Source organism: Caretta caretta, chromosome 9 (genome assembly GCF_965140235.1).
Source record: "Caretta caretta isolate rCarCar2 chromosome 9, rCarCar1.hap1, whole genome shotgun sequence".
Lineage (NCBI taxonomy): Eukaryota > Metazoa > Chordata > Testudines > Cheloniidae > Caretta > Caretta caretta.
Genome location: NC_134214.1, coordinates 60,431,973 through 60,449,772, shown reverse-complemented (window position 1 = coordinate 60,449,772; position 17,800 = coordinate 60,431,973). Strand labels below are relative to the sequence as shown.

At 49.2% G+C, this 17,800-nt stretch overlaps 1 protein-coding gene across 4 annotated transcripts in view; it reads right to left on the bottom strand.

Annotated features, from left to right (window-relative positions):
• MID2 (midline 2) overlaps positions 1-17,800 on the bottom strand; it is a 337,379-nt gene that overhangs the window by 18,113 nt on the left and 301,466 nt on the right. For all 4 annotated transcript variants that reach the window (XM_075132350.1, XM_075132351.1, XM_075132349.1 and 1 more), the window contains one exon: positions 4,701-4,908. In XM_075132350.1, the coding sequence (XP_074988451.1) occupies positions 4,701-4,908 (208 nt within the window). The remainder of the gene's footprint in view (positions 1-4,700; positions 4,909-17,800) is intronic.

Sequence of the window (17,800 nt, the reverse complement as noted above, 5' to 3'; positions counted from 1 at the left end):
AGACACAAGGCTCCAGGCTCACTCTGAGTTATGGCTGTAGCCAACCCAATTATACTTTTGCCTTCTTTCAGCATGTGGCTGTCTCTTGTGTACACCTATGTGCACCTCTGTTCAGAGTCTGTGGTACTGCTGTATATTTTAAATGAACTTCTTCAGCTATAGGGACTGAATGACTCAGTCATCAACAAACCAACTCTTGGAACTGATTCATTTCTAAGGCACAGCCCCTAATAAAATTCAGTTTCCTGTGAAATAACTTACAAATCAAATTCCCAAGCCCCCCTCTATACAGTGTGACACGTGAGTGAGGCAGAGGTCTTCCCTCAGCGCTGCTAGGGTTAGGCAGGATATCTCCACATGCCACCTGGCACACACTGCAGGGTCTGGGTGGACAGGGCTGCGACTCCGTGTTCAGCTCCCCAGCCAGCAGACATGCTACCATTCGCAGCAGCCGCTAAGCAGCAACGGGTGAGGTAGGGGCACCCCAGTGGCAGTAGCTTGGCCTGCCTTACCCCAACAGCAGACCCAAGGGTTGCCGTGTCAGTTCCCTCGTGGCTCTGGCCAAGGCAGGGCTCAGCCACACAGACTGTGCTCAGAAAGGGAGTGTCTCAAAGGCTGAGTACAAGTTCTCTTTGGGTGTGAAGGCACCCCAGGAAAGGAGACAAGGCGAAGCATGTCACTGGGAGGTGAGGAGCAGCAGCAGTCTCCGTCCCTGCACACCCAGTGCTTCAGCGGAGTGGGAAGAAGCTGCCCGGAAGGAGCCCTTGCTCTGCAGTGAGCTCAGAGCAGCTGGCAAGGGGGAATGAAGAATCTGCTGAGTCTGTTTGATATTTCTTGACATGGTCCCATTCTCATGAACTGCATTCGAAGGGTCCTCGGAGACAAATTCCACTCGCTTCAGCTCCAAGCCCATGCGCCAATTGTCCCCGACCCTGCAGCCATTTCTGGCCAGGGCCAGTGAGTGCTAGACACCACTCCATCATAATAGCAGCGTTTTAAACCCACCATGCACAGACATAAATGACTCCAGAGGCTGCAGGGCAACGGATAATCTGTTCATGTGCCAACTCAGGCTTGAACACACCACACTTGCACTCAGCCTCCAGCTCCCTCCAGCCTGCTCCTGGCCCTGCACAACTCAGTGAGAGTTGCTACTGACTTCACGGGGAGCAGGACCAGCGCCTCGGTGCAGCTGGCCACCTCAGCCCAGGGTTGAGGGGATATTCACTCCAACCCCACAATAAACCAAGCCGTGCTTCTGAATGCTGGGATGACAACTCACTGCACACTCAGAGCAGCAAACACCCGCTCTCAGCACCAACTCACCAGCTGCAGATCTTGGGGAACCAGGAAAAGCAAACACCCTTTTACTGGGGTGCATACATTTAAGCATCACATAAAATAATCATTGCAGGCAATTACAGCCTCCCACAGTGAATTCCACTTTCCAAGCTTGACCTCGAGGCCAACCATCCAACCTTGAACCAGGGAGCTGACGGAAAGCCGGATCCTGATCTCACTCACCCTGCTGCAGCCACTCTGACTTGGCAGAGCAGCTGCTGATTTCGCACAAGAGGGTGCTCACGGATTTCTGCATTGAATCCAGTTCCCAGGCTTCTGCAGCTCCACCAGGGCAGCTGACTGAAGTCACCCTCTCCCGTGTCAACCCAGCCTGAACTCTCCTGCAGCCAGTGGGACTCTGCAGGGGAGCCCGGCTTGGGGTTACAGCATTTTGTCAGACACTCTCCGGGGGAAGCCAGCCTCCCCTCTCCACCTAAGCTATTTCAGTAAAGGCATGCAGCAGAGATCACATTTGGAACTGATGTATTGAGGCTCCCTATCTGCCATTACTCCAGCTGTTCTAACAACTGCGCGGCGCCTTCAGCCTATCCCAGGGCAGACAGACGGGAAATACATGGACCTTTGCATTTTCACTGACACGATGAAGATGTTTTATCCTGCTCCCTGAGGCCTGAAGCTTGTCACAGTGAATGAGGCTTGTCCCAAAGCAATGCAATGCAGAAGCATCCCCGAAGCACATTGATGGAGGGAGAGTGAACGACAACTAGTTCTTCACTGCCTGTGCCACTGAGTCCTGCCCATATGCACTGGCCTAGAGAACAGTGTCAGCCCCCTTTGCCCATCCAGGGGCAGTGATACAGACAGCTGCATGTTCTCCTGGGCAATGTAGCCATACAGATAACCCGTGCCTGGGAGTGCTCTCCAATTGTTAACCCCTTCAGTACTGGCTTGCCAGCACTGGCAGCACCTTTGGGAGAAGGGGATCCTGAAGGGCTAAAGCCAAGGTGTACATGACTCCTTACTAACCCTCTGCCTGCAGCATGGCACAGCACATGTCGCTCTGTCCATCCTACACAGGGCAGCAGCAGAGGCAGATTCCTGCCCGCGCCTTCCATCTTTACTCCCCTAGTCAGTCCAGTCCCTACCTCAGACCTTGGTGCCCTTCTGCCAAGTATCCTGGTCTTCCCTTCACATTGATACCCTCCAGCCCTCCTTCCTGCACCTTTGGCTCCCTGACTCTCCCCAGCAGCATTAGACTCCCCTCCTGTGCTACCTACTCCCCGCACTTCTTATTTCCTCTTCGCTGGCAGCATCGCCTGGCAACTGTCCCTTCTGATGGTGCTTCCCCATCAGTGATGTCGCCGCCCTCTGCCACACTCCTCTACTGGTGGTTCCTCAGTCTGGCTGCCCTCCTGGACCCAGAGATCCCAGGCAGGGGCACGGTGGCTTCCACCAAGCCAGAAGAGCACTAGGATTAAGAACTCCTGGGGTGTCCTCCCAATTTAGCAGGGTGACCGCCGGGAAGCCACTTCCCCTCTCTGAGCCCCGGCCCTGCAATGGGGATTAACGATACCCAGCCGCCATAGGGAAGTGCTCGGAGTTCTGTGACCGACGGTGCCAGGAGACTTTGTTCTGATTACACATTTCCCCCGCTGGATTGTGCCATTCCACAGTACATTAGCTGTGGCATCGCGGTCGCCGCTTATGTAGCCCGCTAGTGAGTGTGTGTGACAGGTCCCCCCAAGGCCGATCTGCAGAGGAGATGAATTGTTCCAATCCCCCTCCTCGTGAGCCTGGGCTCTCTAGCTCAGGCTGTTAGCTCTGTAGGTCCCTGGTTCGATCCCTGGGGCGCCAGCCAAGTGGGTGGCTATCATGCTTGCACCCCAATTCTCATACCCCCCTTGTGCAGGGACCACTGCATGTCTGTCCAGCATGGGCCACAGGAGGAGCTCCTCTGAGCTACCCCAGACATGCAGGGACCTGTAACTGACTCCCGAGCTCTTCTCAGATCTCTCTAAGAAACAGCTCTGGTCTTGCGGGCCCCACACGTTCATATCTCCCCCTCCGGTCCTCACTGACCTTCCAGACTTTAACTTTGTAACAGTGTCTGTTACAGAAATGAAAGGCCCCAGAGGAGACTGCGGAGACAGAGAGAGCCTGTGGAATAGCAAACCAACCCCTGCTGTCCAGGCTGCCGCTGTCCAGGGTAGGCACTCCATTCTACGTTATTCTAACGTCCCTAGGGATGCTATTACCCTGAATTTCACCACTGCTGCCACCTAGTAACGAAGCTCTTCTCTCCTGGCCTGAAATTCCCAGTGCTGCAGTGTCAGTAACATGCAGCACCTGTGACACCACATGCGTTACGCTGTGACACTCCTGAGCCTTGTTCAGAAGGAGAGGCTGGGGCGCTAGACATGGGGAATGTGATCTATTGCTGTGGAGTGTCCCAAGGTCCCTTGAACAGGGCCCTGTCGTTTATGCACTAGCAGAACGTTTCTGTGATGGGTGCCAGGGAGGGCCCAGGCTGGGGTACAAATCTGTGAATTTACACAGCATGCGAGGAAACGACACACATGCTGGAGCCAGCAAGGGGCCCTTTCTGAGGGCCCCTTGAGACAGAGACAAGCTCTACAGATGGCAGGGCTCGGCTTGCCATTACACGAGGCTGCCAAGATGAGGAGGAATGAGACATTAATCCTCCAGGGGCCAAACTAAGGAAAAAGCAGGTCTTGTTACGGAACTCGTGAAAGGGGAACCCGCCGGCCATGCAAGCAGCAGCAGGTCCCTGTCGCTCTGAGTAAACACTCTGGCCTCAGGTAACACTCCTGCAGTGGCCGCGTGTCTAGGGCTGGCCCAGCAGCAACTTCTTACCCTTCAGAGCTGAGGCAGAGCCACAGACTCCATTAAGACACATGAGCCTTAGCCCATGAGCCCTGAGGAACCTGCAGGGCTATGGACCAGCAAGCTGGAGTCCAGCCTTGTGCATCTTCTGTGAAATGGCCAGTGGAGATCTTATGGGAGGACCTCTGTGACTAGGGCTGATGTCAGGCAGAACACACTGAACGTGGCTTTATGTTCTGACAGGACTTCGCAGCACCAGCCGTTTCTACACTGCACCATGGCACCTGAGCAGATTTGACCCAAAAGCCTTTGGGAGGGCCTGTGACCTATCACCTGTACAGGGTTACTGCAGAGAGTCATTTCGCAGTTGGCATTAGTCGGCAGCTACAACTCCCTGATCAGTGAGAAAGATGGTAGGGAAAGCACCAGCCACTCCTCTGTCCATGACACGGCCCTGTAAAGGGACTGTCCTTTCATTACACTGTCTCACAGTCAGTTTCAGGGCAGGGATAAAGGGGGAAGAAAATGGAGCACTTCCTGGCAGATCTCCTTACCAGGTTGAGGATCCCACCATCACTTCCCAGTAATGGCACCCGCTGTCGATGAATATGTTGCCTGCTGCTCCGTAGCACCCAGTACCGCTGAACCTCTCGGGTGTGTGGCTCTTTTTCAAGGAGCTCTCGTCCTTTTCCATCTGCAGCCCATCATTGGAGAGCTTCAGCTTCTTGTGAGCCATCTTGGGATCCAACTTAAAGGGCTGACCTGAAAAGAGGACAGAAATGCCGATGGTTAGTGTGTCTCCTTCCCTGTCACACAGGCTGAACCTGAATTGCCTCTCTTCTGCCTGTTACACCAAGCCATGGGATGTGAGAAAGGCATCAGCCAGGGTACCTGGCCCTTCCAACCACATACCAGAGCATTGATAAAAAGTACCATATATTCTTGGCACCCTCCAGGCTGCCCCCGCTGGCAGGACAAGGGTCAACCACGGGCCTCACTAATCTACTGCCAAGAGCTGATTCCAGAGCAAAAGATCCCTCTAATACTAATAACAGCCCACGCACCACTTGAGTCCCATGTAAGTCATCGCAACAGGACACAGGCAGGAGCTAGGTGGTGTGCTGGCATCGTGAATTTATTTCATCTTCATTGACCTAATGCAGAGAAGGGAGGAATAGCTCGGAGGTGAAATCAGAAGAGATTTATGAAGTTGTGCTAGAGAGAAATAAGTCTAATTATAGTTGGAACAAATGCAATAATTAAAAAGAGAGCGAAAGCGTGGCCACTTAAGAATGGAGTCAAGCATTGCTCCAAACTGCTGGTCTATAGCATAGGGGCTGTTTTTACATTTTCCTTGAAGCCTGTAAATGGTTTCTCCTTGGTGTGGACAGGGTACGGGACTGGGACTGAAGAGAGCTAGGTCACAGCTCTGCTACAGATTCGCTGTGTGACCTTGGGCAGTCACTTAAGGCTCCATGCCTCAGTTTTCCCATCTGTAAAAGGCAGATAAGGAGGCTGCCCCTCCTATGTAAAGTGCTTTAAGATGTATCCATGAAGGGTTCTGGGTAGCTGATGAGTGCTATGGTATTGTGTAATCATCCCAGCTGGGATGTTTGGGCGGGGAACTCTCAGTCCTGGGGAACTCCCCCCCAAATTGTGTTATTTTGTTCAGACTTACTGCAGTAAACACAGTCCCTTTAACAGAAATGGGGAGCTGGTTCCAGATAATGGAAGTGGAGCCTAGGATGCCCTAAAGCAGTGGAAATCAAATCTAAGCATGATAAGCAGTTTGAATTCGTTAAAGGGTTTATTCTCTATTACAGTGGGTTTTCAACCTTTTTTCATTTGTGGAGCCCCAAATTTTTTTGACTGCAGGTGTGGACCTCTTTGGAAATCTTAGACATAGTCTGCAGACCCCTAGAGGCCTGCGGACCACCGTCTGAAAACCACTGCTCTATTAGCATTAATGAAAGTTATACAAACATACTGAAAGGCAAATAGACTTTGAGTACTGGTACAATAATGTCACTGAAAAACAGAACTATCTAGCCAATCTCCACACACCCACCTCCAGCCGGTGCCATTTACTCCCTGCAGTATATGTTCAGTTATTACACATTGCAGGAAATATGCCCTTAGTTTCTCAGTACTTTTTCTATTGCCAGCTGAAAGTCTCAGCTCAGTGTCTTCTGCTCGCAGGCTGTGCCTTACACACCGCTCTAGTTACAGAAACAAACCAAAGGCGTACAATGAAATCTGGGTTTGCACAGGTTGTGGTCATAAGCATTGATACTTCCCCAATCCGGTGGCATCAAAGAGCAGGCGCTGTGTGGCACATGCACTTACAGAGAGAGTACTTCATTCTCAATTAACGGTACAGATTTTGAGGGGTTCTCTGCAGATCTTTTAATGCTGGCTTGAAACACAACTGAAATTTCTTTGTCATGCTACCAGCCGTCAGAATGCCAAACTATTTCCTAATTGACATGCACTCACTCTCCTGCTCGCTTTGATAAAAGCCTTCTAAAGATTCATTACAGCCAGGGAACATTTGGCCTTGCTCACGCTGATAAACATGGAGGAATCCAGAATTGCCTCTTCTGGGAACCAGCTCCACAACCGATTCAAAAATAAGTGCTAATGATTTTCTGAAAGCCTCTGTTCTTTGCTATGCTGGGAAAGGTACGGTGCCCTGGCTATAAATGAACAGGATCAGATTCTGCACCAGGAAAAAAGGAATGACTCATCTGACTCTGCACAGCCTCATGGCAGGGCAAACTCACATGCTGACAGCTCTTGAGCCTGGCTTTCATTTGCGCAGGAGACAGGTTTCTTGCAAAGCGAGTGCCCTTGAATCTGGAGGGCTGGGGAATTCTGTGTTATCAACCTATGCAGCAGCATCCTGAGCCACAACAGCTTGCACCAATCACCCAGATTCACCTCAGAAAAAAAGAGCGTGAATTTACTGCCCAGAAAAGCAAGCCCCTAAGAGCATCACTTTGAGTCAGGTATCATGTGGGCAGACACTGCTCATTTCCGCAGCGGGAGGCCAAGCGCAGCGTGCGTAGGCTCTGTGCAACCAGCTCTGCCAATGCACTGTAAGCTGGACATTCAGCATCCCCTGCTGTCCTAATCCGGCTCCCCACCTCCAGCAGATAGGCAACTCGGCCAAAGAATCCCAGGCCTGACCCTCAGTCCTGCACTTTATTCCAGCCCAGTGGGCCTCACACACACAGCTGGCTGATGCTCCTCAATCCTGACCGGCAGCCCCCCCGCTGTTCCTGCCCAATGGGCCTCACAAACGCAGCTCTGTCACAGCACTCCAACCCCCTCTACTCCAGTCCTGGATTTACATACAGCATTTCCAGGGCACCTCAGCCCTGCCAGTTAAGTCCTGAGGCCCTCCAGAGCAGAGGGCTCCTGGTCTTTCACAGAGCTGCAGGACTCAGAATTAACAGATCAGTGGATCATTAGGCATTTAGATTAAAGGGAAAACACACAACAAAACCAGGGCTAGCTGGGAAAAAACACCGGAGGGGGCAGAATGCATCCTGAGAGTCAAACTGAGATTCTAGCAGCTTGGCCCAGCCCGAGGATATTGTACCAATAGCATCTGGACAGTGATTGGCACTAGACAGGGCATGTGATTACAGCACGGGACTGGCATTCAGGAGACCTGGACCCTGTTCTCAGCTCTACCATGGACGTGTGGAGTGAGCCTGGGTTACTCAATTCCCTCTCCGTGCCACAATGTCCCCATCTGTAGAATGGGTAGTAACATTTATCTAGTTCACAGGTGCTGAAAGGGCAAATCCATCGTTTGCAGGGTGCTCAGGTGCTTACAGGGTGCTGCTGTAAAAATGCCAGGGTTGTTAAAACAAGAGTGGCTTTTGTAGTCACAGAAGGACTGAAATGAGGGACCAATGGGAGGCTGCACTGCAAGGGAGACTGACGCGTTTTCGTGATACTCTCTAATGGGCTGAAAGAGGCAGAGGAGCCGGAGACTGAAACACAGGCTCGCTAACGAGTCTCTTCACTGTTTAGAAAGCAGGCCATTTTCTTTTGCTTCAAACTTGAGCACAGATGACAAGGAAAGGAAGGATGGCAGCTGGCGATGGGCACTACTGATAGCAGTGTAGGGCTTCAACAGCAGCCAGACAGCAGGAGAGAGATGGTTATTGTGCTCGCAATGAACTGTACAGGGAGAAATATGAGCAGCCTATAATGAGCCATCCTTTTCCAGAACATAACCCGGCGTCATAAATCTTCTCTGCACAAACAGCAGTGGTGAGGAGGCGCTGCAGCTGGGCTAGCGAATCTGGACTGGCTCATGCAGAAGGCCGGCGGCATACACCAAAGGGATGGCCTCCCTTTGGATCTCCATTGAGCTGCACCCATCAGGCTGTCTGGGAGACCCAGCAGAAGCAGAATCCCTAAGCGTATGTCTAGACTGCAATTAGACACCAGGTCTTGGGCGTGCAGGGCTCGAACTAAGGGGTTGTTTCTTTGTGGTGTAGATGTTCCGGCTCAGGCTGGAGCCTGGGCTCTAGGACCCTGTGAGGTGGGAAGGTTCCAGAGCTTGGGCTGCAGCAGGATCCTGAACATCTCTACCGCAGTGAAACAGCTCCTTAGCCTGAGCCGTGTGAGCCCAAGTCAGCAGGCACGGGCCAGCCGTAGGTATCTAACTGCAGTACAGACATCCCCAAAAGGTGTGTCTACCCTGCAGTGGGGTGTGTGCTTCCCAGCATGGGGAGACAGATGTGCTAGCTCTGCCTGAGCTGGTGCTCTGAAAATAGCAGTGTAGTAGTGGCCTGGGCAAGGGACTGTGTACGTATCTGGGGGTCCAGGCGGGTTTGTACACAGATGGCTACCCTGAGCTGCTACCTGTGCTATCCTAGCTACACTGCTATTTTAACCCGCTTGCTCAAACAGAGCTAGCGTGTGTCTGTCTGCCCATGCTGGGAAGCACACTCCCAGCTGCACTGCAGACACACCCAAAAGCTCTCCCCTGCATCCCAACTCCTGACAACTGTCAGTTCTAGAGCTGACCGAATATTCCGTCCCATGGCAACTTCCATGTTTTAACATGTGTTTGCATCCTGAATGGGGATGAAAGCTGAAATATTGAAACATCGTGTGTAGCACAAAGTTCTGAAAATGTTTGAATCAGAAATGTCAAAATGTTTCACCATAAACCACAGAAACCTCCTGGGGGAGAGAGTAATGTCTATATGAAAATATGCATCCTTCATGTTGAGAGCTGCAAACCACATCCCCTCTGCTAATATAACCATCCGGAATTCCAATTTTTGAATGAACATGTTGAGTTGCTGAAGAACTAGAATGGGTCTCCACTCTCCTCCTTTTTGGGGACTAGGAAATGCGGGGAATAGAACCCTCTCCCTTTATACTGAGATGAGAGGTGCTTTATTGACCCTTGTTGCTGGAGGGTTTGCCTCTTCTTGAAGAATCACCTCACGAGAGTGGTTCCTGAAGGGGGCTTGTGAGGGGCGGAGGGAGAGGAACTCCATGGCGTATCCTTGATGGATAATTTCTGAGATCCAATTGTCTGTCGTGATCAATTCTCAATTGTGGTGAACAGCATAAGATGGCCCCTGAAAATAATGGGGGAAGAGATGGGTGGCATCAGTGGTGCAAGGAGGGTCTTGACTAAGACATCAAAAGTAGCCCTTTGCAGGTGACCGGGCATGGTGATAGAGGGGGCCAAGGCCTCTGAACCCTCTGCGGTCCCAGCAGAGGCTTGGCAGATGCTGGCAGTAGAACGTGTGAGGAAGAGGTTTACAGGTTTGTCTCTGGTGTTTCCTCTGTGGGGCTGGAATGTAAAACCCCAGGGAGCATAAGGTCAATCTCAAGTTCTGTAACAAGTGTAGGGACTCGTCTGTTTTCTTTTTTAAGAGATTTGACTCATCAAGGGAAGGCCCTGAGTGGAGTTCTGGACCTCTCTAGGGAAACTTGCCAATTGTAACCTAGAATCCCTCCTCATGAATATAACCAGTGGCCAGCCTTCTGGTGCCATATCTGCTGCCTCTACTGCACTAACTTGCCCTCCTCTATGAAGGACTGGAACTGGGCTATGTTTTCTGTGCAGAGCTTGTCCTTAAAGCCCACCAGCCTGGAATAGTTGTTCAGGTTGTATTTCACTAACAGAGCCTGATAGTTAGAGACATAAAATTGCAGGCCCACAGAGGAAAAGACCTTTCTTCCAAGAAAGGCCCAGCCTCTTTGAGCCCTTGTCTGTCAGGGTGGCCTTTGATGGTGTGACCTAGTCCTCTCTGCCTCTACCTCTAGAAAGTTGGGGGTGGGATGGCAGAACAAAAATTCCTTAGGCTTAGGAAATGCAGACGCCACTTCTAAGCACATGCTTGGAGGAGTGCTGCTCGTCAGTTGGGGTTGATGTACGGGGCGGGTCTCCTTGGCCTAAATCAGTGAGGGGCCTCATAGCCTTCTCCATCAGGTGTTTCCTTAGGCAAAGCTCATGAGCTTCATGAGTTCTTGTGGAAACAAGCAACACATATTGCACTTCACTGAGATCTCACCCAAGTAGTAGAAGCTGCGTTGGTGGTCATCACTGATCGAGAAGGAGTGAGAGGGCAAGAGATGCAGTTCTTGAATCCCGGGATTCTGGGCATTGTTCCAGACCACTGGGAGGGAGTCCCCAACCGAGGAAAAACAAGATACACTAACTATACGATAAAACTCTAATTATAGTAATAGGCCAAGAAGCATAACAAACTATTTACAAATCTATTTACAGGTTCTATCAAAAGCTGGAGAAATCTGTAGACACAGGATTCTGACTCAGGCTATCCGCTGGTGAGAAGGAACTGGAAAGGTGTTGGCCCGCATGGCCTTCTATGCCCTCGGTAGGAGCACGAGGATACCTACCATGCATGTGAGGGCCAATGGGCGCTGCTTGTTAAAATTTCTGGACTGGGGTGCATGGTGCGCATCTGTACCCCACGTGCAGAATACAGATCAGGACCAGACCTTGAAGAAGAACCCAAAGTTATCTCTTTCATCTAAGAAGACAAAGGCACTAGTACCTTTGGGCCTTCGAGATACATCCTGACCGAAGAGAGGGTCAGCCACCATCTTGCTGGCAAACTATGGATGGGAAAGGCAATCTTAAACAAAGCCTTGAACCAAAACTTGCTAGATGAAGTTTTAGACTTTTAGATGTGTGTTTTCACTTTTATTAGCTGGTAACCGTTTCTAGCTCCTCTGGGAAAGGTTGCACATTCTTCCCCCTGACAAAATTTAAGTTTTTTAATTGAAAAGCCAAAGACCAAAACACTTTCTGCTGTTGGCATATAAAAAATCTTTGCCAACCTGTTAAAAATGTTCAGTTTTCAGTTGCCAAAAAATCTGTTTTTTTCAAAGAAAACCTGAAAAGTTTCTCATGGGCAACTGTTTTCCTCCAAATGGGTCCAATTATTAATATTAACAATCTGCATTGCTGGAGTGCCCAGAGGCCCCAGTAGGACTGGGGTCTTATTGTGGTACTTATTGTATAAGTAGGGGCATAGCGAGCAGATCGAGGGACGTGATCGTTCCCCTCTATTCAACATTGGTGAGGCCTCATCTGGAGTACTGTGTCCAGTTTTGGGCCCCACACTTCAAGAAGGATGTGGATAAATTGGAGAGAGTCCAGCGAAGGGCAACAAAAATGATTAGGGGTCTGGAACACATGAGTTATGAGGAGAGGCTGAGGGAGCTGGGATTGTTTAGCCTGCAGAACAGAAGAATGAGGGGGGATTTGATAGCTGTTTTCAACTACCTGAAAGGGGGTTCCAAAGAGGATGGCTCTAGACTGTTCTCAATGGTATCAGATGACAGAACGAGGAGTAATGGTCTCAAGCTGCAGTGGGGGAGGTTTAGATTGGATATTAGGAAAAACTTTTTCACTATGAGGGTGGTGAAACACTGGAATGCGTTACCTAGGGAGGTGGTAGAATCTCCTTCCTTAGAGGTTTTTAAGGTCAGGCTTGACAAAGCCCTGGCTGGGATGATTTAACTGGGAATTGGTCCTGCTTTGAGCAGGGGGTTGGACTAGATGACCTTCTGGGGTCCCTTCCAACCCTTATATTCTATGATTCTATGATTCTATGGTAGGTGCCTCTACCACATGAGCTAAAAGCCAACTGGCTGTTAGCTAAGGCTGTAAAGCAGACTCATTAACTGCTCTCTCCTAAGTGGTCTCGGTGCCACTAGATGGGACAGAACACCATACCCAGGAGGTGTGTGGGTTACATACACACCCTTTATGGCTCTCTACTTGCCCAAGCTGTGCCTTCCCATCTACACTGCTAAAAATAGCAGTGTAGTGTCTCACTGCTGCCAGAGCCTTTCCCTGCTGCAGGGAATGACTCTGGCTGTGAAGAAAGACTCTGCCAGCTCCCCATTGTTGGAGCCTTCCACTGCAGCATGGAAAGACTCCTGAAGCGGGGCCTTTCCCCACTGCCTCCCCTCTGCCAGAGCCTGTTACCGACAGGTGTAGCTACACACCTCAGTGTGGATGCAGCTTGCTTTTCACTGCAGTCTATAACTACACATACCCTACACGCCGCTGCCAGTAGTATGTCGTGTAGCTGTAGCCTTAGCTAACTAAATAAAATTACCTCGGTTTTTGGAGTGTTCCCTGTACTAACCATAGGGAAGTTAATAATAATGGTGTAATTCTCAGCATCTTCACTCAGTGTTTCACTTTGCACCCCTAGATTTCAAAGCACTTCGCAAAGGCTGGTGTTCCTATCTCCATTTTCAGCTGAGGAAACTGAGGCTCAGGAAGGTGACATGACCTGGCTAAGGTCACTCAACGAGTCAGTTGCTGAGCCAGGAATAGGGAACACTGGAGATACTGGGCTAACATCAGCCAGTCTGGAAAGCTGAGTGTGACCTCGGTAATGTAGGTCATCTGCTATAGCCTGTGAAATTTGGTGCCAGTGAGTGTTTATGTTTCACAGTGTCCAATTTGCAAGATAACTGAGGTGAGAGGGCTAAAAATAATGCTGCCAGTTGGAAAAAGGCCTATTCTCAATGCCCCCCCCCCCCAGTTATTTTAATATTTCTGTATCTTTTTCCTGCAATAATGGAAAGAGACAAGCTCTTCACAAGTTAGAGCTGAAATTCTTCACTCTGTCAGGAAAGAGACGGCCACGTTTGTTGTTGTAAAGATGACCTGATTGGGAAGTGAATACAAACAAATGGTGCCAAACCTTGGCCTCAGATTTAGGAGTGTGACTCCTAGCCTACGGGCTCCAAGTACCATCCACAAAACAAGGATTGACACTGAATATCACAGTTACTGAGCAGAGCGGCTGGTATTGCAAACCCTGCTGTTGGTGCAAGGGCATTTCAAAGGGACGCTGTCTTGCAGCTTAGCTCCAAAATCTGACCTGCCTTAAAAAAATACCTCCCTGGCGCTAGAAAATTAAACAAATGAACAGGCTCTTAGTCACCTTCCACCTCACATCCACTATCCTGTGACCCCTCCCAGCATTCACCGAACTTACAGTGGCACCTGCGGCACATTACACTCTCCATTAGTGGAGGGACAATGAGCCATCCTTAATGACAACCAAGGCTTTGGAGAACTAAAAAACGTGTGGACATTCACATCCAGGGATTTCCCCCGGTTCAGGAAAACAAAGGTTCAGCTAATGGAGGTTTGGATAATGGTGTTTGTCCTACACCTCTCCATAGGCTGTGCTCAGATGCCACTGAAGATCTCATACAAACAAGGAAGTAAATACCAAGAGCTATTTGATTTTTACATGCATCTGAAACAGCACTATCCCTGTCTCCTAAGGGACACAGAGAAGTCAGCAAAGAAAGAAAAGAGGAGATATAAGCCACTTCAAAGGTGCTGCTACAAAGCAAGAGAATAAAACCTTCAGTGCCAAAGGGCTGCAAAAAAAGGTAATAGAATGAGATTACTGAGAGCTGGAGAGGAACCGTAAGATGCCATCCAGTCACTTGTCTTGCCCCCAGGGCACAGGGTAAAGCTATTTCCTGCAGTATATTCTAGCATGGCCTTTTCACTCCACAAGGGAGAATGCAGGCAGAGCAGCATCTCTGCTCCCCCTGCTCACTGTCCCAAAGCCCCCCGCCCTGCCGCCGCTCATACCCCTGCTCTCAAGTTAGCAGACACCTCCTCATTCTTGATGACACGTCTTCAGTACAGTGCTGCCTGTCAGGAAGCTAGGAGTTATGACAGCTTTTGCTGTCAGATTTGATTAACATCTATTCCAGTCCTGTCAGTCAGGTAGCTTTGATGTCACAAAATTCAGCTGGTTGGACTATTCCCTTTAGTGCTTAAGTTCTTTGTTCACACGCGGCCCCTATGCAGGAAGCCAACCAACTCCAAGGCCAGATACTACAAGGATGCAACCTCTGGGCTGTTTATTATTTGAATTTTACTTTCCTTCCCTGGACTGTTTCAGGAATTGCAGAAATGTACTGAACTCAGAGGAGGAAATCCTGGCTGAGTTTATGGGTGTGCTGGGTTACAGAGGAAAGAGGGAGTTTGTTTTTTCCTGAAGAGTTGCTGATGCCTCAAGGAAAACTTTGAAAGTTAATTAGGAGGGTCAATGACACAGAAACACTGATGGAAATGCAAGGACAGAGGAGAGTTTGGATTCCATGCCAGGCAGACGTAGGATTCTTGCCCATCACCATGGGTAGCTTCATGACCATTAATAGCAATGGTAGCTATGCAAGCTAAGACAATCATAGGGATGGCAAACTGATTGCCAGCTTGAGTCAAAGACAAGCTGATTGCCTGCTGAGGTCAAGAGAGGATAATTCCTTGTACAACCAACAATATTATATAATTGGTTAAGATGCAGTGTGGGGAGGGATTCTCCTTCCTCTGAAACGTCAGGTATTGCCATCTGCTAGCACACAGGATAGCTGGACCTTTACTTGCGCAGGGGGTAGGGGGGAGGGGAAGGAGGAAATTATCAGCTGAACATGAACTCCAATGGCCAAAAGAGCTACAGTAAACCTCAGAGTTATGAACACCTTGGGAATGGAGGCTGTTTGTAACTCTGAACAAATCATTATGGTGGTTCTTTCAAAAGTTCTTTCAAAAGTTTACAACTGAACACTGATTTAACACAGCTTTGAAACTTTACTATGCAGAAGAAAAATGCTGTTTTCTCTTTATTTTTTAGTAGTTTACGATTAACACAGTACTGTCCTGTATTTGCTTTTTTTTCTTTTTTTTTTTTTGTCGTCTCTGTTGCCTGATTACGTACTTCTGAGTGTGGGATGAGGAGTGAGGGATGATGAGACTACTGAAAATCAAATCCAAATGAGGAGTGTGGTTAACTGGTCAGTTTGTAACTCTGGTGTTCGTAACTGAAATTCTACTGTACTGCAATCCTGGGATGTATAAACAGAGGAACCTTGAATATTTGGCACTCATGTGACTGCTGCTGGAATACTGTGTTCAGTTCTGGTGCCCACAATTCAAGAAGGATGTTGATAAATGGGAGAGGGTTCAGAGAAGAGCCACAAGAATGATTAAAAGATTAGAAAACCTGCCTTATAGTGACAGATTCAGAGGTCAATCTATTTAGCTTAACAAAGAGGAGGTTAAGGGGTGACTTGATTTTGTCTATAAGTATCTATGTGGGGAGCGAATAATGGGCTCTACGGTCTAGCAAAGGTCTAACATGATCCAATGGCTGGGAGTTGAAGCTAGACAAATTCTGACTCACAGTAAGGCATACATTTATAATGTTGAGAGCAATTAACCACTGGAACAATTCACTAAGGGTTGTGGTGGATTTTCCATCACTGACAATTTTAAATCAAGATGAGATGTTTTTGTAAAAGCTCTGCTCTAGGAATCATTGTGGGGCAGTCCTCCGGTCTGCGTTATACAGGGGGTCAGACTAGATGATCACAATGGTCCCTTCTGGCCACAGAATCGATGAAGCTAATCCTCTATGGCAAACCTCAGGTTTCTCATTATGTACGTGGTATGGCAGGGAGCACTGATCCCTGTGAACGAGAGAGACATTTTACAAACATTTCAGCACAGGAGCTGGAAAGTCTGTTGTGTTCCTTCTGGGGCTGACCTCTTCCCCACTCTGAGACTGCACCTCTCTTCCTGAGAACACCAGAGACACTCCCAACTCATCTATGGGCTCTGACTCTCAGCTATACCCAGCAAAGCAAAAGCATCAACCAAAGCTCTCTCTAGCCGGCTGGGCTGTCCCTACAGGATCTCGCCGTCTCTGCCCCTACTTCCCTCAGCCTCAGAGAGCTACTCCAACCCCTCTTATACTTCTAGATTGGCACTGACTAGACACCCCTGACAACCTCAGTGTGACATTAGAAATACCCTCTGCATCCCAACACTGAGCTTGAGCACTTGACACCTCAACAGAATAGCCCAATGTCCTTATGTGTGGGCCATGAATCTGTCATGCTATCGCCGGGGCACACATCATCCACACCTGTAATGCTGCAGAGATGCTGGGTGCAGAAATAGCTGGATGGAAGCCACAGGGCACCGTCAGGGTAAAACCCTCAAGGCAGGATCATTTTAAGACGTCTTTTTCAGCACCTAAAAGGGTCTTTGTTTCAGCATATGTTGGGCTACTGCAGCCTGCTCTGTCCCTTCCCTGTCCTTTCATGTGGGCACATGGACATTGCCTGTCAAATTAACTTGGTGTCTCAGAGAGCACAAAGGCTCCTGCTGTGCTGGGATCACTGACTGGACAGGCACTTCACTGGGTTTTGAGCGCAGTGCCCTCCTGCTGGCTGCACAGAAAAGCTAGAGAAAATTCTCTTCAAATGCCCTGCTCATTTCCCTTGGGATTGTACTTCAAAAACCAGCCTGGTTTTTCATTTGTTCTCTCAACCACAACTGGAAATATTTCCCTGCTCAGCTTGTCTGCAGCTTGGATGGTTTTTCCTTCCCTTTCGAGTCTATTTCTAACCTGTCTCTTTCAACGTACATCTCATTTGTAAAGCTTTGGGATTTCTCGTTAATTAATTTCCAAGGTAACAAGATGTCCTCTTGTTTTGAAAGCCCAAGATACTCAGGTCTCTGCCATTTCCACTCACTGGCCCCAACGCATTCCATGTCTCCATCTAAATCAAAGCTCCTCGAAAATATGACACTTTGAAACTGCTTTTGTCTTTTAAAGAAATATTTCTTTGTCATTCTCTACAGATAATTTCTCACTCTGCTTCACCTCCCTGCAGCTTAATTGCATGTGTTTCAGTTCCATTGTGGCTGGGCATTAATATTTAGACCAGGAGATGTGTTTTTCCGTTTACCTAAGCAGTACTTTGTCTGTGAGACAAAGATAGTTAATGGGCCAGTCAGTGTACCAAGCTGTCCTTTCCTTCTCAGCACTCTGGCAGGGGAATAATTTACAATTATGCTCAGCAGGATCTGCTATCCCACTTGTCATGCCAGCAGAGGTAAGTCCAAATGGTACCCGCCTCCTGGTCTGTACAACCAACACTGGGCAATGCCAACATGCCACAGCTACACACTCCTTAGGGCGTTGGAGATCAGATTGCCAGTGATGTCTAGCAAATCCCCCCGTCAATAGGAACTGCATGCTGTCTCTTTACAAGGAACTGAACCTGAAGAAGCATCTATTTCTGA